Source organism: Epinephelus lanceolatus, chromosome 19 (genome assembly GCF_041903045.1).
Source record: "Epinephelus lanceolatus isolate andai-2023 chromosome 19, ASM4190304v1, whole genome shotgun sequence".
In the NCBI taxonomy this organism is placed as follows: domain Eukaryota; kingdom Metazoa; phylum Chordata; class Actinopteri; order Perciformes; family Serranidae; genus Epinephelus; species Epinephelus lanceolatus.
The window spans coordinates 19413619-19440983 of NC_135752.1; the positions used below are offsets into that span (position 1 = coordinate 19413619).

Here is a 27365-nt window from a genome sequence, read left to right on the forward strand (position 1 = left end):
TCCACACGTTTCTGCGCTATAGTTTGGTGAGACAAATAAGAGGAGATTTTTGCAGCAGCTTTGGGTCAGATTTGTGTATGTGTGTGTGGGAAGCAGTCAGCTGATTGTGCAAGTGTTTGTTGTGATGACAAGTCTAAGTACATCACTTCTCAGCTGAGCAGACAAGACAAATTTAACAAAGATGATGACATCTGATCACAAAAGATATATATAATTTAAGTTTAGGGATTGAAATTAGTAGATCCCCTGTTAGTGCAGCATGATTTTCCAGATGCAAACACCACAGAGCAATATGATGCTATACCAGACTCTTGTATCACCACTGGATTTCATTATTTCCATGTATAGATCTTATCTTTGACAAAATGTACCAGTGTAATAACATCCAAGGATACCTGGAGGTCCTTGCAGGCAGTTATTACACGTTAATTAGCCTGGCTCCTCACCGGTTGAGGGAGTTATACCCTTTACCGGCTCTTCCGGTCGGCATTTTGAAAGAGGGAGACTGGTGTGGGGGGGTAGACAATGTGGATCCCCCTTTTTCTCTGATCCATGATTGTTTTCACCCTCGAAAATTAATCGATGCCCTGATAAAACCGTCGCCTGGTGAGGCCGATTTGAGGGGATGCTCTCCCCCCTCCTTGTAGACATGCTCGCCGTGAGAAACGAGAAATCCCCGCGGTCCTCCCGACGAGTGCTGCCGTTGTGTTAGCTGCTTACTCGAAGGAGCTGTTTGAACGGTGGGACGGAGAGGGAGCTAGAGACTCTTCTCCAGCTCCAGCTGCCATCCTACTCCTGCTCCTGCTCCTCCCCCTCCTCCTCCTCCTCCACCTCCTCCTCCTCCACCAGAACCACTTCTCTTTCTCATCACATCCAGAGGTAAATAAGCCAGATTCAACAATAACAACGTCTATTCAGACAAATTGTTTACCTTCCCGGGTGTTTCCGGTTTGTCAGACACGTCGGGCAGCTGTTGGGAATCGTTAACGGGATCAGCCAAGTGGATAATTTTGATTTGTGATGGGGTCTTTGCTTTGTACCCCCGCCTCCCTGGCGTCGGGTCGGGGTTACGCTTCCTAAGGCAAGTCCGTGGTCCTCTTTGTGAGCTAGAGATGCGTCGATGAAGGCCATAGTGAGTGTGAGGTGAAAATCGAAACCCATACACGACCCGAGCGATAAAAAGAGCGACACAGAGCAGGCTAACCGGGCTTGATGCACTCCCGGTGATGCTAGCTTAGGCAAGTTCCAGATATACCTTTGCCAGTTAGCATACGTTAGCTAACTACATCTCCAGTTGTTGCTAGCCGGCTAACACCGAGTTGATTTTAGTCACTTTTTACAGACGTTGCTACGCTGCTAGTCCTCTTAGCAAGTGTCAACAACACAGAGATAATAATAAACGAGTAATAATACAGTCACAGCCCGGTGTTAAGATAAGCTAATGTCGCTGTTGTGTGTTTGGACAGCCCCGGAAACCTTAACTGACACTGTAACAAAAGAAATAATTTGAGATAAAGCTAACTACAAGCTTCTCTGTATTCCCTTTTGTTAGAAGGTGTCAGCTACGGCTATGAATATGAAAAGCTCACAAGCTGACGGTTGAGTTCATGCATAGAGGCAAAAAAGGCAAAATGGTTGTAACTTTTTATCATTAATTGTATCAGGTAGCTAACGTTAGCTAGATTTGTCCCCACTGGAGTCTTAACTACTTACAATGCACGACATACTTCATTCGTATGAGAGCTAACGTTAACATTGTTCATTGTATGTTGCTTTAGCAATTGCATTTTCGACTTGAGCAGGTTGAAATATGCGCACACTGATGCTGTGTATGTATGGAGGTGAACGAAGCAGGGGACAAGATGGTTTGGGTACCAGAAGCTGCTAAAAATCAATGATTTGTAAAGGCATGCCCAGTCTTGCTATAAGGCCGGTATAAACTGTCTACGTCAGAGGTGCAGTTATGTTGGCAGTGTAATAATGCACACTCATGAGCTGACACATTTTAAAATCCCCATCCCAGACTGTAGCTATACTGGAAACATTTAGCTATTTCTTAATGCTCATAATCATAATATAGGCAGTGCTGCATGTATTGACATCTATACCTTGCTGACGGTGAACATTCTGATAAAAGTGTCTGTTCCCACTTTTTTTTTTGTCTCTGCAGCATTTTGGAGATGTGAGGAATAGGAAGAGATTGGTGATATTGAGCAGCCTGTGCAGTGACACGACCTCTTGACCTCATCTTCAGCATGAATGGTGATATGCCTCATGTTCCCATCACTACTCTTGCTGGAATTGCTAGCCTGACAGACTGTAAGTGCAACATCATCTCTCTCTAATGCTGTTCACGCACCCTAAACGCTAACATTTGAAACCAAGATGTGGCAAGGCTAATATTATACTATGAGTAGTGTTCTAGTGCTTCGAGTGTAATGTGTAGTTACACAAAAAGCTAAATAGTGGTAATTGTGATGCTTCTCACTACTGGTGATTTCACAGCAGACAGAAGTGAAGTGGCTCATGTTCCTGAAGATGGGAAGTTGTAGGCTCACAAACCTCGAACAAAAAATCAAAACAATGAAGCATTATACATTTCACAAAGATTTCTTGCAGCAAAATTGTATTTATTAGGATCAACATGTTTATTCTGATAAAAAAAATGTTGTAAACACCAAAAGAAAATGCAATGATTGCATTATAAGTTTGCTATTACTACCATACAATGTGGGCCAGTTTCATGTTTCAAATTTTAAATCCTTACACACACACATTTTGTCATGTCATGCATCTTTTTCCAAACAGTTCTCTTTTATATATTTTTTTCCCATCCTGCTCCCTTTCATTTTCCAGCCAACCTAACTCGTCTGTCCATCATCCTTTTAGTGTTGAACCAGCTGCCCTTGCCTTCTCCTCTCCCTGCCACCACTGCTAAGAGTCTGCTCTACAATGGAAGGATCTCCGAAGAGGTCAGCAGCCTGCTGGTGTGTCGGGACGAGAATCTGGTGACTCAGCTGGCACATAGCCTTAACCAGGTCTCCACTGAACACATGTGAGTAGCACTCACTGGTTTTTTCCACAGCATCTTCAGAGAATTGAAATTTAGGAGAAGAAAACTTGGCAACAGCCACTACAGTAAGTTCACAAAGGTGTGCTGACTCTAAAACTAGTTTTGATTTGGGGAAGAAATCACTGTTAAGTCTATGTTGTTGTCAGCAGTGTTGCAATGGTATGAAATTTTCATGGTATGATAATCATCTCAGAAAATAGCACAGATTGTCAGTATCATGGTTTGCTGTATTACAAAATTATTATTATTATTATTATTATTATTATTAGCAGTTACAATGACTCTTAAAAGAATGGAAACAGAAGGTTTTTTTTTTTGTTGAAACAAATGTTTTATTTAATTGAAACTTAAAACCATTTTTTAAATGGATGTGTAAATATCGCACAGGCAGTCAAGGAGAAGAGGAGATGTGCACATGCAGTGAGATTTTACATCTGGTTGCACTGCTTTTTCAGTTCTGTAGACAAGCAAATGTTCATGCTGTGGTAATTATCAATTTTCACAGGGTTGTCACAGTCATGAAGAGTTAATCTAAACTCCAGTGAAAATGTTAATTGAGACTGGATGGTATCAGAATGCATTTGTTAAAACTGCATTCAGGCCCAGTGGGCAGCTACTTTCTGCAATATGACTCTGAACTATGCTTTTGTTTGCTTTCCAGAGAGTTGAAGGACAACTTGGGGAATGATGAGCCCGAGGGTGACATGCCAATGCTTCTCCAAACTTTGCTGTCCAGGAACCCCAAAATCTTCAGGGACAAAAGTATGTCAACCCAGTGCAAGGTTTGGGGTTGTAAGGAGGAAAGGTGGAGTCATTGCTGTTGACTCTGCAGTTGAGCCCAGTACATGCTCTTCCACTGGCTATACACTTTGTTTTCAGTGTAACTAGTTCTTCACCTGTGCATATCCTGGTTCAGAGGTGCTGCTTGTGCCTAATTTCACTACACTAGTGATTCCCAAACTCAGCACGACCATTGCACGAGGGAAAGTCCTTGTTGTAAACTTAATTTCAATAAAACTTTTTCACAGCAGACCTTTGGAACTGTAAAACAGAAGTGAAAATAATACCATCTTTATTATTGTATTGAATTGGAGTAATTACTGGAACTTGGCCATCTTTGCTGTTATTAGTTCCACCTGCATTTTTTATACTGTAATAAGTCGGATTTTTTCGGCTTCTAATTATGGGAATGACAAAAATAGAAAGTAGTTCCATTTAAAACTGTTCACAGCACAGAGTTTGGATTATCCAGTGTAACCAAGACATTGTTTCTGGAAAAACACACTGCTCTTGTTTTTTTAATTGTGTTGTGGGGCATTTTCTGCTTTTATTAGACAGCACCAGTAGAGAGAGTAACAGAGGAAATGAGCCAAGAGAGATGCAACAAATGTCCCCAGCCAGACTTAAACTGGGGAAGTTGTGTTTCAGGGTCAGCATCTTAAGCTTAACTTAAATATGGGGGTGCCTCACTGTTGAGTTTTTGTCATTTTCCAGTGTGGTCAGCACCAACATGGACTTCCATTCACCTCCATTGTTTTAGGGAGGAGGAAGAAATCTCGGTTGTTTAGCTCAGCCAACCCTTTAAATGTCTGTCTTTACTAAACACAAAGATAAAATCTGCTATTAATCTCTTTGCCTCTTTTAAAATCTCCATGAGTGCAATCAAAGTTTCTTGTACAATTCCACTTAGTGTTGGAAGCACAGCTTGTTAGATAACGTTTTTTCCCATCCGAATATAAATCAATGGTTTATAGTTTGCCGACAAGTATAAGTGCACGTCACACAATATTTAGCATTGGAATTTTTTTAGAAAATATATTTAGCATGAAACCAATACACAGCTCTTGAAGGCTTAGCTGTATTTGTTTTGCTATCATACATGATGTCACTAATTGCCATAAACAGTTGCATATTTGTCTTTTAACCTTTGTTCAGGAAAGCTGTCTAGTTTTATGAACAGCTGCACTAGCTTGCAATTACAGATAATTATAAGTATATAGTTTGCATAAACACTTTCATATTGACTCATTAGGTGTGCCAAAGAGGCAAAAAGACAGAAAAGCTGTGTGCACACTATGTACTAGACTCTACGACAGTGGGACCTAGATGTGCTGGCAACTGCAAGATGAACATTAGAAATGTCACAAAAAATAAACCCCAAGCGTTTCTGGTAGTGACCGCATACTCAGCCCATAAAAATATATCATCAAAGATGATTAATCAAAGATTATTCATTAACAGTCATACATGAGCCTGGTGAAGCTGAGTGAAATCATTATTTGTGGCATTTTGGCCAGTATTGGGAATTTAGTGCTTCTGATCTGGTGAAATGCTGCTCCAGAGATGTGCTCAATGTGTACTTGTTACTAGACTGGATGTGCATAACCTTGTACCTGGGTAAACTCACCATTCTCCTGCAGCTATAACCTCCTCCTTTATCACCCTGAACTCCAAGTAGTTTTTGTGGTGACACATTTGAGTATACTAGATGAAGCCTGCAATACAGAAACAGTAGTTTTGGCCTTGTGAAGTACCTCACCATGTGATATGATTATCATATCATTGGTACTATTATCATACTAACATCATAAATCATGCTACTTTGTTTTGAAATATATATACATTAAAATACCTCTAAATGACCATTTGAATATCAGTTACTCACTGTGTGTTACCTTGAATTTATGAAGAAAACTTGTTTCTCGCATGCCTCCATGGTGAACGGAGAATCCAAAAACTGTCAAACATTCTTCATGAATTAGCATTGTCTACAAACTGTCACACAACACTTAAGACAGTGGAGGCATGTCAGAAAAACAGTTTTCTTCACAAATTAAAGGTAAATCACTGAGTCATTGTTATGCAAATGGTTATTTTGCAACTAAAAATAACCATTCAAGCGTGTATATGTGACTGAAATTTTGCAAATATACACTGAGTAACCAGTTCATTGTTTGTACAGATAACCATAATAGATGATTGAGGCAATTATAATACAATGCAACAAATCATTTTTTTTTCTTTTGAGCTTCTAATGTTTTGTTGTTTTTGTTAGCTTTGTTTTTGATTCAACTCTATAGTCATTGTTGTGGCTGCACATAATGGTGATGGTGGTGGTGTGGCATTATACTGAAAGCTACCATTTGCAATGTTATATCCACCCCCTTTTACAGTTTACAGTACACAAATCAGGGGGGCAGGATATTAGAAACACCTTTCTGACACACTGTTAATGAGAAAAGGGAAAGTAGGATTTATAAGATTGTAGCTTATTAGTATTACCCAGTATTGCTGTATTGAGTAGATGGTGTGGGCTGGAGACTGTTGATAATCTGGCAATGTTATTCTATCTAATTTTTGAATATTTTGTTTGACTAAGCTACCTTATTTCAACAAGTGTAGATCAGATATGTACCTCTGTATCACTAAGTTTACATTCCTGAGGCACATGGGCGAGAACGCCATACGGAATTGTGTATGTTCAGCTTCTCATTAGTATGACCTTAATAATCATTGTTTTTGTTATCCGTATCCCTTAGGTGTAATGCAGCAGCCAATGATGCAACAGTATAAGATGTCTCAGAATCAGGTGCATGGGAGTCCAGGATCAAACTATCAGCAAACCACTGTCCCTCAGAGCTCCCCTGGGTAAGGCACTGCCAGCATACAGCCAGATGATGAAAGCACAGAAGTATCTGAATTTCTACTAAGACTACTTCTTCCTCCTTCACAGATGCTTTACATCCCCACAGTCTGGATCAGGTGCTCGGTTCGTACCCCAGCAGAACAGTCCTATACCTAGTCCCTATACCCCTCAGAGTCCTGCGGACTACATGCAGTACAATCCACCCACTTATTCTCAACACCAACAGACACAGCAAGGTAAGTACAGTACAGCCATTAGCTGGCTACCACACCTCTCAGAGGAACAACAAGTAGCAAATGTTTGAATAAGGTAGAAGAGTTGTTGCTGCCTTAACACAAGTCAAGGTGGACAGTATTCGACAAGATGAGAACTGCGTAGTGCATTTTTGTCTGTATGTTCCTGCAGCAATTGCATGTTCGTGTTTGAGCAGGTTAAAATATCACGGCCAAAGAAATGCACACACTGAGGGTGTGCATGTATAGAGGGAAAACTGAGCAGGAAACAAGATGGTTTGGACACTAGAAGCTGTTATAAATCAATAACTTGTAAAGGCATGCCCAGGCTTGCTAAAAGACCAGTAAAAACTGTCTTAAGTCTGAGGTGCAGTTATGTTGACAATGTGTCGATTTTGAGTAATAATCTTGATTAATATGTTACTCAAGCATTCTGGCTAAAACAAGACAGTTCTTTTTAAAATGACTCTGCCAGAATGGTTGCTTTTTAACTTAACTGGCCACAAGCAAATTGCTTCACCTAACCAATTTTAATACACAGTTGCGTGGTGGAGAGTAAGTTGTCAAGCTAAAACTTTCTGTTACATGGTGAAATTACAGCTGCAGTGATGTTGATAGGTTTTCAATGTAGTGATGCCCCGGCACCCACTGGTGGTCACCAAATCGTCTACCCAGTATTTATCAAGTAAATCAAATACATAAAAATGTAAATACGCTACTGTATGAATTTAATAGTTAAACATTTTGAGAAATATGTTTATTCTCTTTCTCCCTCAAAAGATTTTTTATGTTCTCTTTCACTCAGTGAGATTATGAACATAACAGGATCTTGTCTTGCGTAAGATATATGCCCATGACGATAGTAAAATTTGTTCTTTAGTGAAGCTATTTTTTCAACAAGGGGAGTCCCCTGGATAGAAAAGCATTGTTGGGTCATCATTGACATGGGTCAGTACAGTATCTGCTGTCACAGGAGATGTTGCATCATAAGACTACAGGGATCTCTGTATTAATTAACTACATATTTGGGAAATTGGGTAATTTCAATGAACCTAGAAATACAAGATTATAGTCTACTGGCCGTTCCTGGGACCTTTATGCCTTGCTGCTTACACCACTGCCTTTGCCACAATACCCTGGTGCTCAGAGCTTCAGAGAGCTGGGGATGAGGGCGGGTGGGAAGGTGTCGGTGCAGAGGACTTGAACAAAAACACCAACACGTCACCAACAGTATATTTATAACATTCAGTCACAATGTTCTCTGTCAGTTCTCTCTCTCTCTGTGACATGAAATACTTTCAAAATAAGTAAAGTCGTGCAATGCTGCTGTTTCTATGATTTCAGCACTAATTTGTTGTTTACAATGTGACATTATCAGGGAAAATAACAGTGTCTCCCCCTGACCCGTCAATAATGAGTTTACTGCGTTTTCTTTTCAGATTTTATTTTACGAGGAATTCAGGAAGCATACATCCCAATATCACTGCAGCTGTCTGTTAAGTTGGAAAAGAGGTCATCTATCTCTCAGCGAGACGTGAAGCATTTCACATCACAAATAATTTAACTGGATATTTTATTTTGCTCTCTGTTTTAGTTAGAAATATCCATGACAACAAGGTCTCTGGTCAGCTATCAAGTACTTCATCAAATCATAATGCGAGACTAGGCTCCGATGAAGACTACATCGACATGGCTCACAGACTTGGAAATGAGGTAATGCAGAGAATCAAGATATTTTGAACTGGACCTCAGCAGATGGCGACTGTTAAAAGTGATGAAAAAGTGATGATAAATGTCTTGTTTTCCAACAGGAGAATGACCCCTCCATGAGGGCTGCCACGTTTCCAGTTAAATCACCACAGTCTGTGTGTTCTCCTGCTGAGAGTGAAGAGACTGCAAAAAGTATGCGTTCTTAGCAACAACATTCTTCTTTTCTGGATCACAAATAATGCACCATTGTACACACAATGTTGTGCCAAGATTTACTGCCTGGCACTCACTTTTTTCTTGAATTTGTTTGTGTTTAAACAGGGTCCAGACCTCCGCTTATCATGCAGTCCCCTCCGCCTGATGTGCCGCCAGGTGCAGCGCCTGAACTGCTCCTCACTGCTGCTGACCGCAAAAAGAAGCATAGAGACAGGAGTAAAGAAGACAATGCGGAGATGGACAAAAACGCCTCGTATGACATTGTTAGTTCTCCATCAAAACAGTCCACCAGGCTGACTTTAAAACTATCGCGAGTTAGGTTTTCAGACATGGATCAAGCTGGAGACCTTCCTCCCAGGCCACGTGTCGACTCAGATCCCGAAACTGATTTAATGAGTAATAATAATCAGTTGTCAAGGACTGCTCAGGACTTGTCACACAAGTTAGGTGCTGAGGAGCAGGCAAACTGCCAGTCGGTTCCTTTTCAGCCAAGTATTAAGGAGTCTGGAGTCATCAGTGGGGTTGTGTTTGACGATGCTGAGATGGACACACTTGCAGAGATTGAGAGAATAGAACGTGAGACAGCCAGTGAACGATGGTCTAAAGAAGTCCAGGATAAAGGTATTGCCCTGTGGCCTTTTGCATTTTTGCCATGACCTAGATTTGTTTTGGTTTGTAGGTCTAAGCTTCATGTTTCTTTATCATAGATAAGCCACTGAAGAAACGGAAGCAAGACTCGTATCCTCAGGAATCTGGAGCTGAGGCAAGTGACGGGCCAACTGTGCAAGGGGGCAACACTGACAGCAAGTTGACACCCAAGAAGACGAATTCTGCAAGTAATGGTGCCAGTCGGCCTGCTCTGATGGTCAGTATTGATCTGCAGCAAGCTGGCAGAGTCATAGGGCAGCCGGTAGTGGTCTTGGAAGCGCAGCAGTTGTGTGAGGAACACCTAAGGCGCCTTAAGTCAAAGACTGATGAAAAGGCAGACAAAGATGTTGAAAACAGACCTGGTATCATCAAACAGCACGCTGACAACCCCAGGAAGTCCGGGTCGGATGGGCAGCCAGACACCCCCAAACAGAAGCAGGACAGTCGGCGCGAATCCAAACGCAGACATGACAGCAAAACTGTCACTGTGAAGGAACACTTGGACGACAGACAGCCAGACATGCCACGGCAAAAACATGACAAGCATTCAGACTCGCGCCACCAAGAGGACAAGAACCACAACAGTCACCGAGCCCATGTCAGCCAACCCGAGACACCGAAAACCACGAGCAAGGTGGAGCGTAACACCAGACATGGAGAGAAGAAAGTCAGGGATAGAGAAAGGGATAAGGAGAGAGATAATAATAGAGAAAAGGATAAGGTGAGAGACAGAGATAAAGATGGAGAAAGAGATAAGGACAGTGATAGAGGTAAAGATAGAGAAAGGGATAAGGTCAGTGATAGAGATAAAGATAGAGATAAGGACAGAGATAGAGAAAATGAAAAAGATAGAGATAAGGACAGAGATAGAGAAAATGAAAAAGATAGAGATAGGCATAAGGACAGAGATAGAGAAAAGGATAAGAACAGAGCGAGAGATAGAGAAAAAGATAGAGAAAGAGATAAGGACAGAGATAGAGAAAAAGACAAGGAAAGGGACAAGGACAGAGATAGAGTTAAAGAAAAAGATAGAGAAAGAGATAAGGATAGAGATAGAGATAAGGATAGAGAAAGAGATAAGGATAGAGATAGAGATAAGGACAAAGATAAAGAAAAAGATAAAGATAGGGATAAGGACAAAGATAAAGAAAAAGATAAAGATAGGGATAAGAACAGAGATAGAGACAGGGAAAGGAAGCACAAGACGTCAAGGGAAAACTGCAACAGACACTCTCCTGACCGGCATACTAAACCTGACAGCCCAAGAGTGAGGCAAGACGGAAGCAGAAAATCCACTGACCTCAATGGTCGACAGAGTACAGAGAGCTCCAGCCTTCAAAATTCCCAAAATAAGAAAGAGAGCAAAAGTGGGGATGACAGCATCAGCTGCCAACCTGGAAACAAGCAGCAGTCTTTTGAGACAAAACTTAGCGAGTTCCCCTCATACCTGCTAGGTGGCAAGTCAGGAAGTCTGAAGAACTTTGTGATTCCCAAACTGAAACGGGACGGGAAAGACAAAGGTCCCCAGATTCCAAGCAAAATGTTAGAGGGCTGGAAAGAACCCCTGGTCAGGCTGGAGAGAGTGTCACTGGTAGAGAACCTGAACAAAAGAGCTAAGCCTGTCGTTGTGGTCAACAGACTCAGTATTGATGAGGTCAAAAGCATCATTCAGGAAAGCAGGCTTGCTCAAAGCTCCAGATCCAGAGGAGGTATGATTTACTTTGTTTATTTGATATGTATGCAAAACTGTAGGGGATTGATATGTGCAATGAGACTGCCCAGTTTATGGATTGTTTATGTACTTAAAACCACTGTTTCAGGAATCCAAGTCATTAATTTTAATATATCACTGTGGATTAACGAGTTACTGATTGTATCTTCCTTTGAAGTATAGAGAATTCTGTGCTGAAAACTAACTCATCTCTTATGCTTACAGAGAAACGAAAGCACCATATGATCAGTAAGAAATCCAAGTATGCTGAGTCGGATGAAGATGATGATTCTGATGACTCTGAATATGAGTGTCAGTAGTTAACCTAAAACAATTTACATATTACCACAAACACATCAGACTAATACAAAATCTACCAAAACCACCACACTGTCTCCACTTTTGATGAAATATTAATGTACCATGCAATCCTCAAGATTTACGCCGTCTTTGTTATTGTTACAGCTGCAAAGAAAAGGTACAAGAAAGATCGCGACAAGACATGGAAGAATGATGCTCGCAAGGGGTCCGGTAGCCGTCGCCGTGGATGGAACTCAAGTGATGACAATGAAGGCTCTCCACCACCAAGCCTGAATGATGGTGAGCCTTCTTGCATCGGCTTGCAAGGGAGCATAGGCAAAAGAAAAATATTTCTAAATGCAGGGTTCCCAAGAATCCTTAAAATGTCTTAAAAGGCATTGGATTAATGTGAAAATAAGTCTGTAATTGGTATTAAATGTCCTAACTCAATCAGAAGTCTTAAAAATGCTAAGACATGGGACAAATGATTTTATAAATCGTTTTTGTCTAATGTTGATCTCACAATAATTGCACGATAGGAATCAAGGCAGTGAAATCCCACCTGCACAGTAGTGAGAAACAGAAAATTGGCAAGTAATTTCAGGTACTTCCCAGTTTTGGTCTACCATCGTCTCCGCCACAAGACAAAAAAAAATTCTGTTCTCTGTTACAACAAACAACTGGGTAAAATTATCCCTAACCCTAAGTAATTGATGTTGATACATGTTTTATTTCCTCTTTAATTTTGCTAAACTTGAATTTCATTCTGAGTGGCATTATGAAAGTCTTAAATCTAACTTGCCTCAAGCTGTAGTAACACTGTAAATGTGGTAGTGTTTTTATTTTATTTGTCTCTAAGAAGGCAAAAATTATTTTATTTCAGTTATTACCTACAATGTTAATTGTGTCAGACAGTGCAAAATTTGTGATCACTGTTTCTGATGGCTGTCATTCAGATTAGTGCCATTCAAAACCAGTGATCAGTCGGGCCAATTCCCTGGATAGCTGGATTATGACACTCATGTCTTTTTCTATTAAATATTCAGTTGCTTGAGGGTGAGTTCCTGCTGTCAAGGATTTAACTAATGTTGTTTTCTTGTTGTTCAGCTGCCAGAAAATGGAAGAAGAAGGAGAAACAGAAAAACAGGATCGTGTATGATTCCAAGATGACACCAGAGGGTATTGTTTCACCACATTAAGATCTTTTATAATATGAATGCATTTTAAATCTAAATGCTTTTATTAATCAATTTCTTTACATTTGATTCCCAGAAATGATGGACTCCTCCACCTTTAAGAGATTCACCGCCAACGTGGACAACATTCTTGAGAGCCTTGAGGACGTGGACCTCACTGCTGCAGGTAAACATCAAGTGCTGTATGGTTTCCAAAGTTGCATTTGTTGAAGTGTTGAGGTGAAAAATGTTAACATTATAATTTTGTGCCCTCAAACAGATGATGATGAGATACCTAAAGAGCTCTTGCTTGGAAAGCACCAGTTGAGCGAGCTAGGCAGCGATTCTGCTAAGCTCAAAGCTATGCGCATCTTTAACAAGGTGAGAGGAGTATGTTTGTACACTGTCACATGGTTACATTCAATTCACATCATTGTTAAAGTAACCATAATTTGTTTGGTCCATAGTTTCCGTCTGATAAACTGGTGAAAATGTTGAATATCCTGGAGAAGAACATTCAGGACAGTGTCAAACTTTCCACACTAATGAATCATGTAAGTTACCAGCCGGATATTATTCTTTTTCATACCAATTGTTCTTTTGGAAATTTTCAGTAAATCTATTGTTTGATTACTTTTTTACTATCTTTTAAATCTGTAGGATAATGATTCCATGGATGAGGAGCGGTTGTGGCGTGACCTTATCATGGAGCGGGTTGCTAAGTCTGCTGATGCCTGTCTGACTGCGCTCAACATCATGACGTCTCCACGCATGCCCAAGGCTGTTTATATAGAGGATGTCATTGAGAGGGTATTGCAGTACACCAAGTACCATCTGCAAAACTCTTTGTATCCTCAGTATGACCGGTCATACAGAGCTGATGGAGGTCAGCACAGTTTTCTTCGGTTCTTTTAAGTAGTTCTGCAAAATATGGCAAGAATCTTAATTTCAAGAAGCTGTTTTTGTGTGTGCAAAATTTTGCATTTTAGTACAGTGCTTATGCTGGTCCACGCTGGTCTAAATTATCTATGCACTTACTAAAAATAGCTCTAAATAGGTTTGAAATTGGTATGTTGCTGCTCATGTTTAAAGTGGTTTACCTATATTTTATTCAACTCTTATTTTCCTTTTATCTTCCTGACCTAAGGTGGCACGCATTCTTCAAAGTCAAAGAGAGCAAAGGGTGCCCCCCATAAACAGAAGGTGGTTGTCACGCTCTACAACAAAGTGTGTGATATAGTCAGCAACCTCTCTGAGCTCCTGGAGATCCAGCTGCTAACTGACATCACTATTCTCCAGGTGAGACTCTTTATCTGGTGGTACGTCATCTAGGTTCATGACCATGTTTAACTTTTGACCCTTGAATTCTAACATTCCTGACTGCTTTTGTGTCTGACTCTTAGGTGTCCACCTTGGGTATTACACCTTTTTTCGTGGAGAATGTCAGTGAGCTGCAGTTATGTGCCATCTCACTAGTGACAGCAGTAAGTCGTGCAAAAAATTGGCATGCAATTTACACATTATTTTATAATTTGTTTTAAGGTATGCTCCTGCACAGCGTCTTTATAATGTTTTGATTAAGCCCTTTGCTTTTAACTTTCCTTCAGGTTTTCTCTCGTTACGAGAAGCACAGGCAGCTCATTCTTGAAGAGATCTTCACCTCCCTGGCCAGACTGCCTACTAATAAACGTAGCCTCAGGAACTTTTGGTAACTACATATTATGGAAATATTTGCTTATTAAAATTACACAAATGAAGAAGTTGGTCGTTGAAATCCGCAGCGTCACACAGTAAACCACACCATCCTCCTCCAAAAAATGGCCGAATAGGTCGTTTGTGCAAGCAGCTTATTACGACCTATATTTACATGAACTGCTAGGCAGGGACCTCCAGTGGTCATAGTAACTGTGATGGGAGCAAAGGAGGAAGTCAGATGACAATGTCTGCACAGGGACGAGGTCGGGGTGGATGGATGGGTCAAACAAGTACAGGACTTTTACCCAGGAGACTGCTGTTCCTGTCCGGAGTTAAACCAAAAGTCAAATTTTGGCATGCAATACCTCTATCTATAAAGCAATACCTCTATCTATAAAGCTTTTAACAATGGCAGATAAAGCCAGAACTAGATTGGATTATGACGATTTGCTGATTTGCATTTTTATATAGGTATTTTTGGGGTATGATGTTTTCTGTTTATTCATCTTTTTGTGTTTCCTTTTGCTATATTGGGTATAATGTTGATTGTCCATGTAATATGTTGTTTGTTGTATTTCTGTGGCTGCACTCTGGGTGTAGGGCCCAAGACAACATTCCCACTCTGTATATAGTATAATAGTTAAGTTAATACCAGTTACTGGATGTAACTCCAGTTCTCTAAGTGCTTGCACCTGTTGCTGGCACCCTTCAACAGTCATATATTGTCTATCATTTTGAGAATCACTGGCAAACAACCTGTTCTGCAGTTTAGGTACAAGGATATGTTGCAGTAAACCTGACAACACTTATGTCTTATACTCACCAGGCTAAACAGTAGTGATTCGGATGAAGAGCCTGTGTATATCCAGATGGTGACGGCACTGGTGCTTCAGCTCATCCAGTGTGTTGTACACCTTCCCTCAGATAGGGACCCAGAGGATGAACATAACAAGAAGGTAATTACAAGGATGTAACCAATTTAAAACGTACTTATCCGAAAAGATGTTTGGATTCAGAAATTTGGGTACTTTTTTTAGGTGGATAAAGATACCTTCATCACAAACTCTTACGGAACTGCCATGAGGACAGCACAGAACTTCCTGTCAGTGTTTCTCAAGAAGTAAGTCACTGGTCTGTAGACTGCTTAAAGGGACTTTTACACTTGAGTGTCCTGAGAGAGTACACCGTCTTCTGCTGTGGAACAGGCTGTAATATTAACTAAATTAATGTTCAAATACATATGATAATGAAATAGTGTATTTTGTATATTTCAGGTGTGGTAGTAAGCAGGGAGAGGAAGACTACAGACCTCTGTTTGAGAACTTTGTTCATGACCTGCTGTCTACAGTCAACAGGCCCGAGTGGCCTGCAGCTGAACTGCTGCTCAGTTTACTAGGCCGGCTGTTGGTGAGTAGCATCACTCACTTCAAAGGTCCTATCACAAATCATCTGTCCAGAAGAAACAGCTGCTTATGTGTTTGCTTTTGTTGTGCCATTTGTCCTCCACTTGTTTTGCCCCAGGTGCACCAGTTCAGTAACAAGCAGACAGAAATGGCACTCAGGGTGGCATCACTGGACTACCTCGGCACCGTCGCTTCTCGTCTGCGTAAAGACGCTGTCTCTAGCAACATGGACCAAAAGGCTGTCGACCGCATCCTCAGAAAGGTAGACTAGATAATTATTTTAACACATCTAAACACATGTAAATGAATAGTGATGTTGAGCTGCTTCTGAGATGCTCCTGGCTTATTGATCTCCTCACAGACTCAGCGAAGTGATGATGAGATCCAGCAACTCCAGAGGGCCTTGCTGGACTACCTCGATGAGAACGCTGAGACAGATCCATCTCTAGTGGTGAGCACTTAATTTCCAGATACGAAGCTGTGTATTTACAGAAATCATTATGGTCACATTTATGGGTCCCTAAGGAGTGGATGCTCAGTGTTTACATGTGGTAATATGCAGCCATAGTGCTCCTGTTACTTGAAGCTCTCATAGGGCTTGACAGAGGGATATTGCTGGTAGGCAAAGGCACGGGTTTAACTGGGTACCTTGGTGTCAAAGTGGTATTATACTGAATAGTATGCTTTTAAATGTTCAGCAATTTTCATAACAAACATATGCATTTCTTTCATACAGTTTGCCAGGAAGTTTTACATTGCCCAGTGGTTCAGGGACGCCATAAGTGAGGCAGAGAAAGCGATGAAGTCCCAAGATGATGAGGACTTGAAAGGTCGACATCATTCCATGGACGTTGACTCAGCTGAGGAGATTGTGCAGAGGGCCGATAGCCGAAAGAAATTTCTCCGCAAGGTCATCAAGACATCACAGTCCAGTTCTCTGGGGTAGATACTACTTCACTCTGGATCAGTGCATCGATTTGTTACGCTGTTTGACTCGTTCACCAATCCTGGTATTAAAACGATCCTCCTCATTTTTATTTCAGGATAAACTCTGACACAGTAGACTATGAGGACTCGTGTCTGATTGTCAGATATCTGGCCTCCATGAGGCCGTTTGCACAGAGCTTTGATATCTATTTATCACAGGTAAGAGGATTCAGTCAAAGAAAATGTCTGTGAAACATTATATTATGTTGGCTGTCGCTAACTTTTTCCTCTTGCTGTCTCTCTTGTATAGATTCTGAGAGTGCTGGGTGAAAGTGCCATCGCAGTCAGAACTAAAGCCATGAAGTGTCTGTCTGAAGTAGTTGCTGTGGATCCGAGTATCCTTTCTCGGGTAAATCATCTTGTATTGGCTGCTGCACATGTCTTAAACCAGTGGAATGAAAACGCTAACACTATTTTTTCTTTTTTTTTTAGAAGAGCTTGTTATAGCCTGTGTGCTAGGGTGGTGTTGTGGCATTACTAGGCAATTAGGCCAGTTTACCATAGTCACAACAGCAGCCATAACATTCAGTAATGTTCATCTGTGCTTGACTAATTTCCCCTATTTGCCTTGCAGCTGGATATGCAGCGAGGGGTTCACTGTCGCCTCATGGACAACTCTACCAGCGTGCGAGAAGCAGCTGTGGAGCTCCTCGGCCGTTTTGTGCTTAGTCGACCGGAGCTCATTGAGCAGTACTACGACATGCTCATTGAAAGGATACTGGTAATTTCTTAAGCTTCCCTCTCTACGTCTTTTTTCAAAAAATTTAACAATTTTTTATTCATAGGGTTAAAGTTAAAATTGATTCGGTCCCATCAAGTGCCCTCTGAGCAGCTTGTGGAGAGGAACAGGCTACTCTAAATTAAGACAAACTCAAGTGGAACTTCACCTTTGACTTTAGTAAACGCTGACCAAAAAGGTCATTTAAAGTGCAGAAGTTCAGCTGAGGTTAATTCATCTTTTCCCCCACACTGCCACCTAAAGACCAAATGAAGAACTGCAACCAGTTGAAAGTTGAAATTGCCATTGAGGAATGTCCTCCTCTTTATATTGAGCTGTACTTGTACCTTTTTTCCCAACAGGATACAGGAATTAGTGTGAGAAAGAGGGTCATCAAGATCTTGAGGGATATTTGCCTGGAACAGCCGGATTTCCACAAGATCACTGAAATGTGTGTCAAGATGATCCGGAGGGTCAACGATGAAGAGGGGATCAAGGTTGGTGTTTATTTGTGTGTGTGTGTGTGTGTGTGTGTGTGTGTGTGTGTGTGAATGCCGCTTACAAGTAACAGTTTTTAGCTTTTGATATACAGATTAAACACATAAATATCTTTTCCCATACAGAAACTTGTGAATGAGACATTCCAGAAAATCTGGTTCACTCCCACACCCAGTCACGACAAAGACGCCATGACCAGAAAGATCCTGAACATCACAGATGTGGTGCGTACTACCTTGGGTTGTGACAAATCTTTTGGCACCATCATCATTCAAATCAGAAACACACAATGTTTCATCTTGTCCTAATCTATCTCGTGCAATGTTTTCATTCCATCCCAGGTGTCGGCATGCAAAGATTCAGGCTACGACTGGTTTGAGCAGCTTCTCCAAAATGTGAGTTGTTTAACTTGTGTGTCCTTATGATAGATGGCATGTGCATATTTTGTCAGGCATCTTATTTAACTTATGCATGGCATCTGTTTAGCTGCTGAAGTCAGAAGAGCAAGCTTCGTACAAACCTGCCAAGAAGGCCTGCGTTCAGTTGGTGGACAATCTAGTGGAACACATACTGAAATATGAGGAGTCTCTCGCAGGTAATAAGAATAAAGGTAATCGTACGTTTGCTGTAATAATTCTTATTACATTATTATTGTGTTAAACTTAACCGTGCTATGTGTTTGCATTCCAGACTGTGAGGACAAAGGGGTCAACTCAGGTCGTCTGGTAGCATGCATCACCACTCTCTACCTGTTCAGCAAGATCCGAGCACAGTTAATGGTCAAACATGCCATGACTATGCAGCCCTACTTGACCACCAAGTGCAATGTAAGTACAAAGCAATTTTGTTCTGTCTAAGTCTATATTATTTTTTACCTGTCTGAAAGAATGGGAATAGGAAATCATCTGATGTGTCTGGTGCAGAATTGAATACCAACTTTTATGTTGTGTTATAGGGCCATCTAGTGGCAGCTACATGAAATCACGCAGGGTCCATCCTTGTTATGTCAGACAGCTGTCAACTCATAACACTCTGTTTCCATCTTCAGGCTGACATTGCATCCACTCTAAATGATTTCTGTTGGGGAGGAGGATTCGATTTTCCCTAACCAGTCACTAGACAACCATGTATCTGCCTGAAATGTAATTTTAGGTCCACACTGACACATAGCCATGCTAACATACCTGTTTTACTGGGGTTTCAACAGTGGAGAGGAGCAAAGTAAAACAAACTACAATGTTGATGTTATTGTTGATTTAGAACAGCCTCAATAGCAGCATCTATCTAGTCTGTAATGCTCGCACTTGTTGTTAATAATCCTCAAGAGCTCCAGCACACCACTCGACATGGCTTGACTTCACCTTGACAGTGTTAGTCCCGCACTGATTGCTAATTGAGTCCTCCTGCAGCACTCATAGTTTGTTTTTTACTTTAACCGAGAAACTGCTGTTTTGTTTTACAATGTCACACGAATCATTTAACTCAAACTTGGTGGAGTGGGCGGATTCAAAGGTCTGGACGCAGACAAGGTCCATCCCAATACCCACACTCTCTTTTTTTGTGAGTAGTCAAGTGCCTACTTGTGTGACCACAAACATGTAGAGGTTTATTGGAGCTCACTGGAACACACTTCCAAACACTGTACGTGTCACAATTTAAGCTCAGATGTTTTTATTGGAACAAATGAGTAAGATCAACCACACAATTTTACGGTTACATTCAGATGATCTTAAAGAAATATACACATTCAGGAGCTGAGAGGAGGAGTATAATTAATAAAGCAGTAGTCGTTAATAGTGGTTCATAAAGTCATTTTCCAGCTTAGCTTTTGACTGTGCAGCTGTCTCTGTATTGTAATTTCAGACTCAGAATGACTTCATGGTGATCTGTAACGTGGCAAAGATCCTGGAGCTGGTTGTGCCTCTGATGGAGCAGCCAAGTGAGACTTTCCTCACCACCATAGAAGAAGACCTGATGAAGCTCATCATCAAATATGGCATGACGGTGAGTGTCATTTACAGCTTAGTGCTCACAGATACCTAAAATAACAGCAACCCACCAACAGCGTGAAAGTGAAACTCCTGCTCTGAGTGTACAGATTCGATTTGAGCGTGATGTGATTTGTTTTGTCTGTTTCTCAGGTTGTACAGCACTGTGTGAGCTGTCTCGGTGCTGTTGTCAACAAGGTCACACACAACTACAAGTTTGTTTGGGCTTGTTTCAATCGCTACTATGGTAAGGCTTATGTTGTACATACATTTTTACATAAAGATACATTTTCTTATACCAGAGTTTTTATGTATCTTAATATGAAAAAGGCTAAATCTAAAATACACCAATATTTTAAGCACATGCACACGAAAGGTTTGTAATTGTTAACCTGTTCTTTCACCTTCAAATTAAAAGTTAAACTATGCTCTTGCTGAGAACACACCGAATATTGTTTTATTGTCCTGATTCTTTGATAGTTCACCGTGTAACAAGAAGAGCAAAAGTTAATTTTCATTGCCCCGTGTATCATTCTACAGGAGCTCTGGCAAAACTGAAGACCCAGCACCAAGAGGACCCCAACAGCTCCACTCTAGCTGCTAACAAACCCACTCTGCTGCGCTCACTGTTCACTGTGGGGGCTCTCTGTCGACACTTTGATTTTGACCAGGAGGAGTTCAAGGGTACCAACAAGGTAAACACCAGCAGTCTGCTTAAACTGTGTGTGCAGGACTACTGTACAATAGTGTTGTCACGGTACCAAAATTGGGACCCACGGTCCGATACCAGTGGAAGTATCACGGTTCTGAGTAGTATCACGATACCACAGCAAAAATTAGGCAGATGTGCCTTTTGGGCTCGTTTCTCCTCTGACACGTCACATACCGCTATGGCTCGGCTGTTCAGATACTTCTGGGCAGTCATGACACCGAAGAGGAAATTATTGGACCTGGAGCTGTGACCCGCATTCAACCCACAACCGGCAGGATTCGCCTTTCGTTTCTGCTGCTGGTTGAAATCTGTACTCGCACAGCATGCTCCTGAATGATTTCTTTTGCTCGCACAAGACTATTTTTAGTTGCAAATGCGAGTAAAATGCTCGCAGCCTAGAGCTTTGTTAACTTATTTAACACTTTAACACTTAAATACAGTGGAAAACAAGTCACTGTAGCATATATAAACAAATCTAGCCCCCAAGTAAAAAGAAATAAATAATAACTGTGACCGCTTAAATATACTCAATAGCTCAGCTAATACCTGAAATGTCACTGGAAAACAAACCAGAGTGCCAGGTGGACAGCACGCGCCGTTATTGGACGGCGCATGGACACTCACCATCTTGCAATTGGACTTTGAACTTATCCCACAGTGGTGGTACCGTGAGGCACCATAGTACTACGGTACTCCAACATTATGGTATCATATGTACCGTGGTGTTTTAGTACCACGGTCTACCGTTGTTACCAGTATATCGTGCAACACTACTGTACAAACTGTTCTGATGCTTGACTCACTGTCTCTCTCCCTGTCTCTTAGATCGTCATCAAAGACAAAGTGTTGGACCTTCTGCTGTACTTCACCACTCACGAGGAAGAGGAGGTCCAGATCAAGGCCATCATTGGTTTAGGTATGTCGCACCTCATCTCAGACTAACATAAAATGCAATCACTGTATTTGAACCGTAATTTCTTCAGATCTTTTTATTTGCCCGTGTTTGACATGTGTATTTAAACTATTTCCATTGTGTCAAGGCTTCCAGTTCATCATGCACCCAGAGCTCATGTTCGTGCAGGACGTGAAGGTTCTGTATAACAATACCCTGTCAGATGAAAACAGTTCAGTCAGCCTGAAGATCCAAGTGCTAAAAAACCTGCAGACATATCTGCAAGAGGAGGACTCCCGAATGCAGGAGGCCGATCGCGAATGTGAGTTTGACAAATTTGCCTCATGTGTTGTGTTACTGCCTCAAATTGTTGCTGTATATTCAGCAGTCAGTCGTGTAGAACATTCGTAGACTGATCAACGTGATGTCATTTTCTTATACAGGGAAGAACCAATCCAAGCAGGAGGATCTGAAAGAAATGGGAGACATCTCTTCAGGCATGAGCAGCTCCATAATGCAGATTTACCTGAAGCAGGTACTGGAGTCCTTCTTCCACTCGCAGTCCACTGTTCGACACTTTGCCCTGAACGTCATTTCACTGACTCTCAACCAGGGCCTCATCCATCCTGTACAGGTATGTTCATTGTGTCACTCCAGCATAGCAACAGCAAGATATGCAGTACGTTTTATCTCATAGCGACGAGATTCTTTGCTGTCTTGAATGCACCATGAGCTGTTCACAGATTTAGAACCATTTCTTTGTTTTGTTTTGTTTTTTAGTGTGTGCCCTTCTTGATCGCCATGGGAACAGACCCTGAGCCAACCATGAAGAACAAGGCCGATCAACAGCTGGTGGAGATCGACAAGAAATATTCAGGCTTCATCCATGTGAGTGGATTGTGGGTTTACAATCGCCAGCCTAGGTGTGAAAGTGTTGCTTTGAATGCATCTGTGGGCACTGGTGTTATATATTTTGACACAGCGGGCCCTTCTAAACACTGAATGCTATGAGGAGGGAAAATTTGCTTTTTCACTCACACAGAAGCCCCAAAGTTACACAAAAATGTATTTCTTTAATTTTATTTTGTTGTGACAAACAAAACAACTGCTGTACTGTCATTTAACTTTTGACCCTACACTTTGTAGGTCTGATAAAAAATAAAATACAGGCTTCAAGTCTTATTTATCAAAAAGATTTCAACCATCATCATTTTTTGAATTTGCAGATGAAGGCCGTAGCAGGGTTGAAGATGTCTCACCAGGTGCAGCAGGCTATAAACGGATCCAAAAGCGCAGTGATCCGAGGTTTCCGTCACGACGACTCGGACTCTGCTCTCTGCTCTCATCTCTACACTCTGGTCCGAGGGAACCGACAACATAGACGTGCTTTCCTCATTTCGCTGCTCAACCTGTTTGATGACAGCTGCGTAAGTTCACCTCTCTCCCTCACTGTGTGTTGTTTTGCAGGTTTGTGTGTCTCTAACCACTCGCTGCTCAAGCTTCACTGCTGGAACAGCTGATTAGAGCTGTGATGTTTTACACTTTGTCCCCCTGCAGAAAACAGAGGTGAACATGCTGTTGTTCATAGCAGACAACTTGGCCTGCTTCCCCTACCAGACCCAGGAGGAGCCTCTTTTCATCATGCATCATGTAGATATTGCTCTGTCTGTCTCTGGAAGCAACCTGCTCCAGTCTTTCAAGGAGGTGAGGAAATTTGTTTGATTCTATGTGTGACTTTTTGCTCTTAGATGTTATTTTTTATCATGAGATGAAAATCAAAGTTTGCGTAAAATATGCATTAGGAGTATATGAAAACATTTTGATAATATTTATAAGCCATATTGCCCAATCCTAGTATCTGATGTATATTTGCTCTACGTTTAAATGGTTTTGTTCTCTATGCAGTCTTTACAGAAACAGACCGTACAGCAGGAAAAGAAGACCAAGACCGAAAAGGAGACGAAAACAGAAAAGAAGTCAAAGACAAAAAAGAAAAAGAAGAAGAAGAAGAAGAAGAAGAAGAAGCCACAGAGGAGAAAATACAGCTCAGATGATGACGAGGACGGTGACGATGAGGATGAAGACGAGGAATCTGAGCAGAGCAGTAGCACTTCCAGCAGCAGCGATGAGGAAGAGGAGGTGGTCCACAGGCAAAAGAAAGCCGCTGCTTCTGAATCCGACTCCGAAGATGAGGATGCACTGATGGACCGCCTACCCGAAAACCCTAACCCTCTGCTGGACTTCGCCAGTGCTTCACAGGCTATCCTGCTGCTGCTGATGCTGAAGCAACATCTGAAGAATCTCTATGGCTTCTCAGACAGGTAGGCCACATCACAAATACCAGTCAACAGATCTTCCCTTAATTATTTCTTTATAGTACAGTTACTTACGTGACAAAAACGTAACTGAACTTTGTGTTTGCATCGCAGCAAAATCCAGAAATATTCCCCAACGGAGTCTGCCAAAGTATACGACAAGGCAGTGAACAGGAAATCTAAGGTGCACTTCAACCCGCGTCAGACACTGGATTACCTGAAGAACAACCTCGCCAACATGGAGCTAAGCCATGAGACAAAGAGGCATATTGTGAAACAGTATTTGGACGTAAGCATTCGGCACTGTGCTTTGAGTTTATTTTGTATTATTTCAGTCTCAGGAATATGAGGAATATGTCTGTGTTTTTTTTTTGTTTTCTTTTGTTTTTAATATATTTTCTTTTTATTTGAGTACAAAGTCAACGATTACAAAGCATCTCACATTATACATTTAAGTTTTTTAATCAAAATAAACAAAAAGAGAACAAAGAGGAAAGAAAGGGAAAGTGTTTGTGTGTAACGTAGACAGGGAAGTCTGTTTTATATAGCCTGATAGACTCAATCTATCCATTCTAGCATTTATCAAACATATCTGTCTTGAGTCTCAGAGGAAATGTTATTTTTTTTATTACAAATATTTCATGCATCACATTAAACCAGTCTGCTGATGTGACTGAAGCTGTTATGGCATCCTACTCAGGTACAAGACCTGAAAACAAAACTTGATCTGAATTTTTATAATTGAGGTTTTTACTGGTTTGAAAGGCTCGGTACATGGTATACGTATTTTATTTTCTAGGCATACAAGAATACAAGGCGTGTAGTTTTTATAATATGGAGGTGGACTCCAGTACATGAAGAAAAATTAACAAATAAGTCTGGAGGGATAGAGAAGAAAACAAACTAACAACATGTCACACATATGTCCTCATACATCACTCCACAGGGTCACATAATCACAGAGCAAGTTCATAATTATGTAGGCTTATCTTCCATTTTGATATGAGTCCATAATGGCTCCCAAGGAGATACTCCTTTCTCCTGATCGTTGTTTATTCTACTGAGCATACATTCATAAGATGCTATTTCCACCATTGCATTAACTCATTCTTTCAGTGCCTGGGCCTTTGTTGTCTTCCAGTGTCTTAGAATAACTTGACAGACAGTCATTAGACCCACAATAATAACAGAAAATGCACACTTGGATACATTTAGTATTTGCGATCGGTCCCCAGTAAACACAACTTCTGACTTATAGGGATTTCTAAACATGCTGTCTCTGATTGTCTTCGGAACATGTCTGCTTGTATCTCTTAGTTCAAGGTACTGATGGAGCACTTGGATCGTGACGAAGAGGACGAGGAGGGTGAAGCGAGTGCCAACGCCAGAAACAAAGCCATTACTTCACTGTTGAAAGGCCCGAAACCTTTGAACCACAACCACAATAATCACGCTGCTCCAGTGGAGACAGATGAGGAGGAGAGTGAGGAGGAAGATCCCCCTGCGGTAGGAATTAAAATCCTCAGAGTAGTGATTACGCATAGACTTTCTTGAGAGTTATTTAGGGTTCACAAGTAAGAGAAGAGAAGATGACTTACCTTCTTTAATATAAATTAATATACTGTAAAGCTATACAGGATGTCAGTATGAAATTATATGACCTTCTAATGCCTCTCACCTCCACAAACATCATAATGGTTTTCATGGATTTTAAGTTTCAGAGAGAGCTGCTGTTCGCACATCATCGCAACATGGAGAATGTCTGGAAGATTTCTGTGCAGTGCTTCCTGTATAAAAAGTTTGTTCATGTCTGTCACGCTGTGCTTCTTCTAGCCACAACGGAAACCAAGGAAAGGCAGGGAGCCCCCGGAGGATACAGGTCACATGAACGAGAGAGTGAAGGCCATGGACGTCATCGCCATCTGCTGTCCCAAATACAAGGACAGACCACAGATTGCCAGGGTCATCCAGAGGATCAAAACTGGCTACAGTATACACTGGATGACTGGATCTTACTCTGGGCCCTGGGCCGAGGTAAAGAAACGGGACGGTCGCAAAAAGGTGCCTTGGGTTGACACTATCAAGGAGTCAGACATTATTTACAAGAAAATATCTTTGACAAGTGGAAACAAGCTGACGAACAAAGTGGCACAGACGTTACGGGCACTATACGCCGCCAAGGACGGGGACTAAGAGTTAACCAACATTACTCAGACAGAAACCCCTCACAGCCCAAATCTATGTGGAACCAATATGTTACAGAGAGAAAACAAAACCTCTTTAGATTAAAGGACCAGATGGAGGAAGAGTATTGTGAACACTGATCTGTTTGACCACAGACATGTTTAAGTTAAACACAAGAAAAACATAAGAAGGAAATGTTTGGGAAAACATTGTGTGGGAGTTCCTTCGCTGTTGTGCAGCAACTTCGTTGTTTGATTTTTACTCCCACTGTATCATAGTTTAACTAAACACATGTTTATATCTGAACATAATTCTGTAAAAAAATAAACTGAATGTTGGAAATTAGTGTATTGATGATGTTCTTAATAAAGTGTTTTTGGAGTTTAAACTAGCACCAGATGGATTTATTCACTTGACCTGAGCTCCAACAAGTTTTAACTTTCCTTTTTTTTTTCTTGTTTTGTTTATCATTTTGTTGTTTACCCACACTGTGTAATGGAGTATCTTTGATATGATTTATTTATGTTAAGAGCAGTGCAGTATCTGTGCCTATATGCAGGGGAAGTTATATTGTTTTTAATATAGATTTTGATGTTATAGAACACAGAGCAAGAAAAAAGTGATCCCCCGCTCTTCTGGTGGAACAAATACTGCAATAAAATTTTCTTACGTCTTCTTTACTTGTTCGCGCTTTTTTTCCTCGCCTCAGAATATTTAGCATCATTTTCACAATCATCAGGCTCATCTTTTTTTTTTCTTTTTCTTTTGGCTATACTGTGATTCACCTGTGTGACAGAGATCAGGGAGTGAAGCAATTTTTGCCAGTTCTGTCTGGATAGCAGAAGAAATAATACCAGATATTTTCCTGTCACTTACTTTAAGTCTCTCCTGACTACACGACATTTGCTGGAACAAATAAACCCCAAGGATTATCTTGCCATTGTAATTCTAGTTTTGAGGATGTGCACTTAATATATAATATAAAATATCTCGGACCTCACCCCACACTGATGGTTGATGTGCACAGTTTCTCTCTTCGCCTAAAGATTTGTTGCATTTTGGTGGAAATGGTAAATTTAAATACATGCAGTTTAAGCTGCAAGCACACGTGTCCTGTACTATCTGTTCCTGTGTGAAACCAAGCCGACCCGCATTCATTTCATCAAGAATGCCCCTTGTGGTGGTTGGTCACATGTCACATGCTTTTTGAAGTACAGGAATGCATCAAGTGTTTGATAGTATCAAATAGATAAAAAATGAT

General features: G+C 41.1%; 1 protein-coding gene across 2 annotated transcripts; it reads left to right on the plus strand.

Annotated features, from left to right (window-relative positions):
* The first annotated feature begins 502 nt into the window (after positions 1 to 502).
* LOC117270113 (nipped-B-like protein B) lies at positions 503 to 26784 on the plus strand. Of its 2 annotated transcripts, none has more exons than XM_033647580.2 (47): positions 503 to 879; positions 2171 to 2319; positions 2890 to 3055; positions 3735 to 3835; positions 6613 to 6721; positions 6807 to 6955; positions 8547 to 8665; positions 8764 to 8854; positions 8984 to 9499; positions 9586 to 11235; positions 11463 to 11549; positions 11703 to 11837; positions 12645 to 12716; positions 12810 to 12899; positions 12993 to 13093; positions 13180 to 13266; positions 13373 to 13598; positions 13860 to 14011; positions 14116 to 14196; positions 14320 to 14420; positions 15234 to 15363; positions 15445 to 15527; positions 15682 to 15814; positions 15929 to 16072; positions 16172 to 16261; positions 16547 to 16752; positions 16854 to 16956; positions 17048 to 17146; positions 17372 to 17518; positions 17878 to 18012; positions 18139 to 18237; positions 18355 to 18408; positions 18500 to 18608; positions 18704 to 18840; positions 19877 to 20017; positions 20155 to 20248; positions 20542 to 20696; positions 21539 to 21629; positions 21754 to 21927; positions 22049 to 22239; positions 22386 to 22493; positions 22832 to 23032; positions 23163 to 23309; positions 23511 to 23926; positions 24035 to 24209; positions 25238 to 25426; positions 25754 to 26784. In XM_033647580.2, the coding sequence occupies exons 2-47, from the start codon at positions 2256 to 2258 to the stop codon at positions 26111 to 26113; spliced, it is 8208 nt and encodes a 2735-aa protein (XP_033503471.2). In that variant the 5' UTR covers positions 503 to 879; positions 2171 to 2255; the 3' UTR covers positions 26114 to 26784. The 2 variants fall into 2 exon arrangements, with proteins under 2 accessions (XP_033503471.2, XP_078018210.1); XM_078162084.1 differs by lacking the exon at positions 503 to 879 and adding an exon at positions 905 to 1081.
* Positions 26785 to 27365: the final 581 nt, after the last annotated feature.

Bases quoted from the DNA above. Each gene is read 5' to 3' on its own strand.
- LOC117270113 (XM_033647580.2), top strand. From the start codon at position 2,256: ATGAATGGTGATATGCCTCATGTTCCCATCACTACTCTTGCTGGAATT. The intron at 20,249-20,541 runs GTAAGGCTTATG...ATCATTCTACAG, and splicing joins TTGTTTCAATCGCTACTATG to GAGCTCTGGCAAAACTGAAG. The intron at 21,928-22,048 runs GTGAGTTTGACA...TTTCTTATACAG, and splicing joins GCAGGAGGCCGATCGCGAAT to GGAAGAACCAATCCAAGCAG.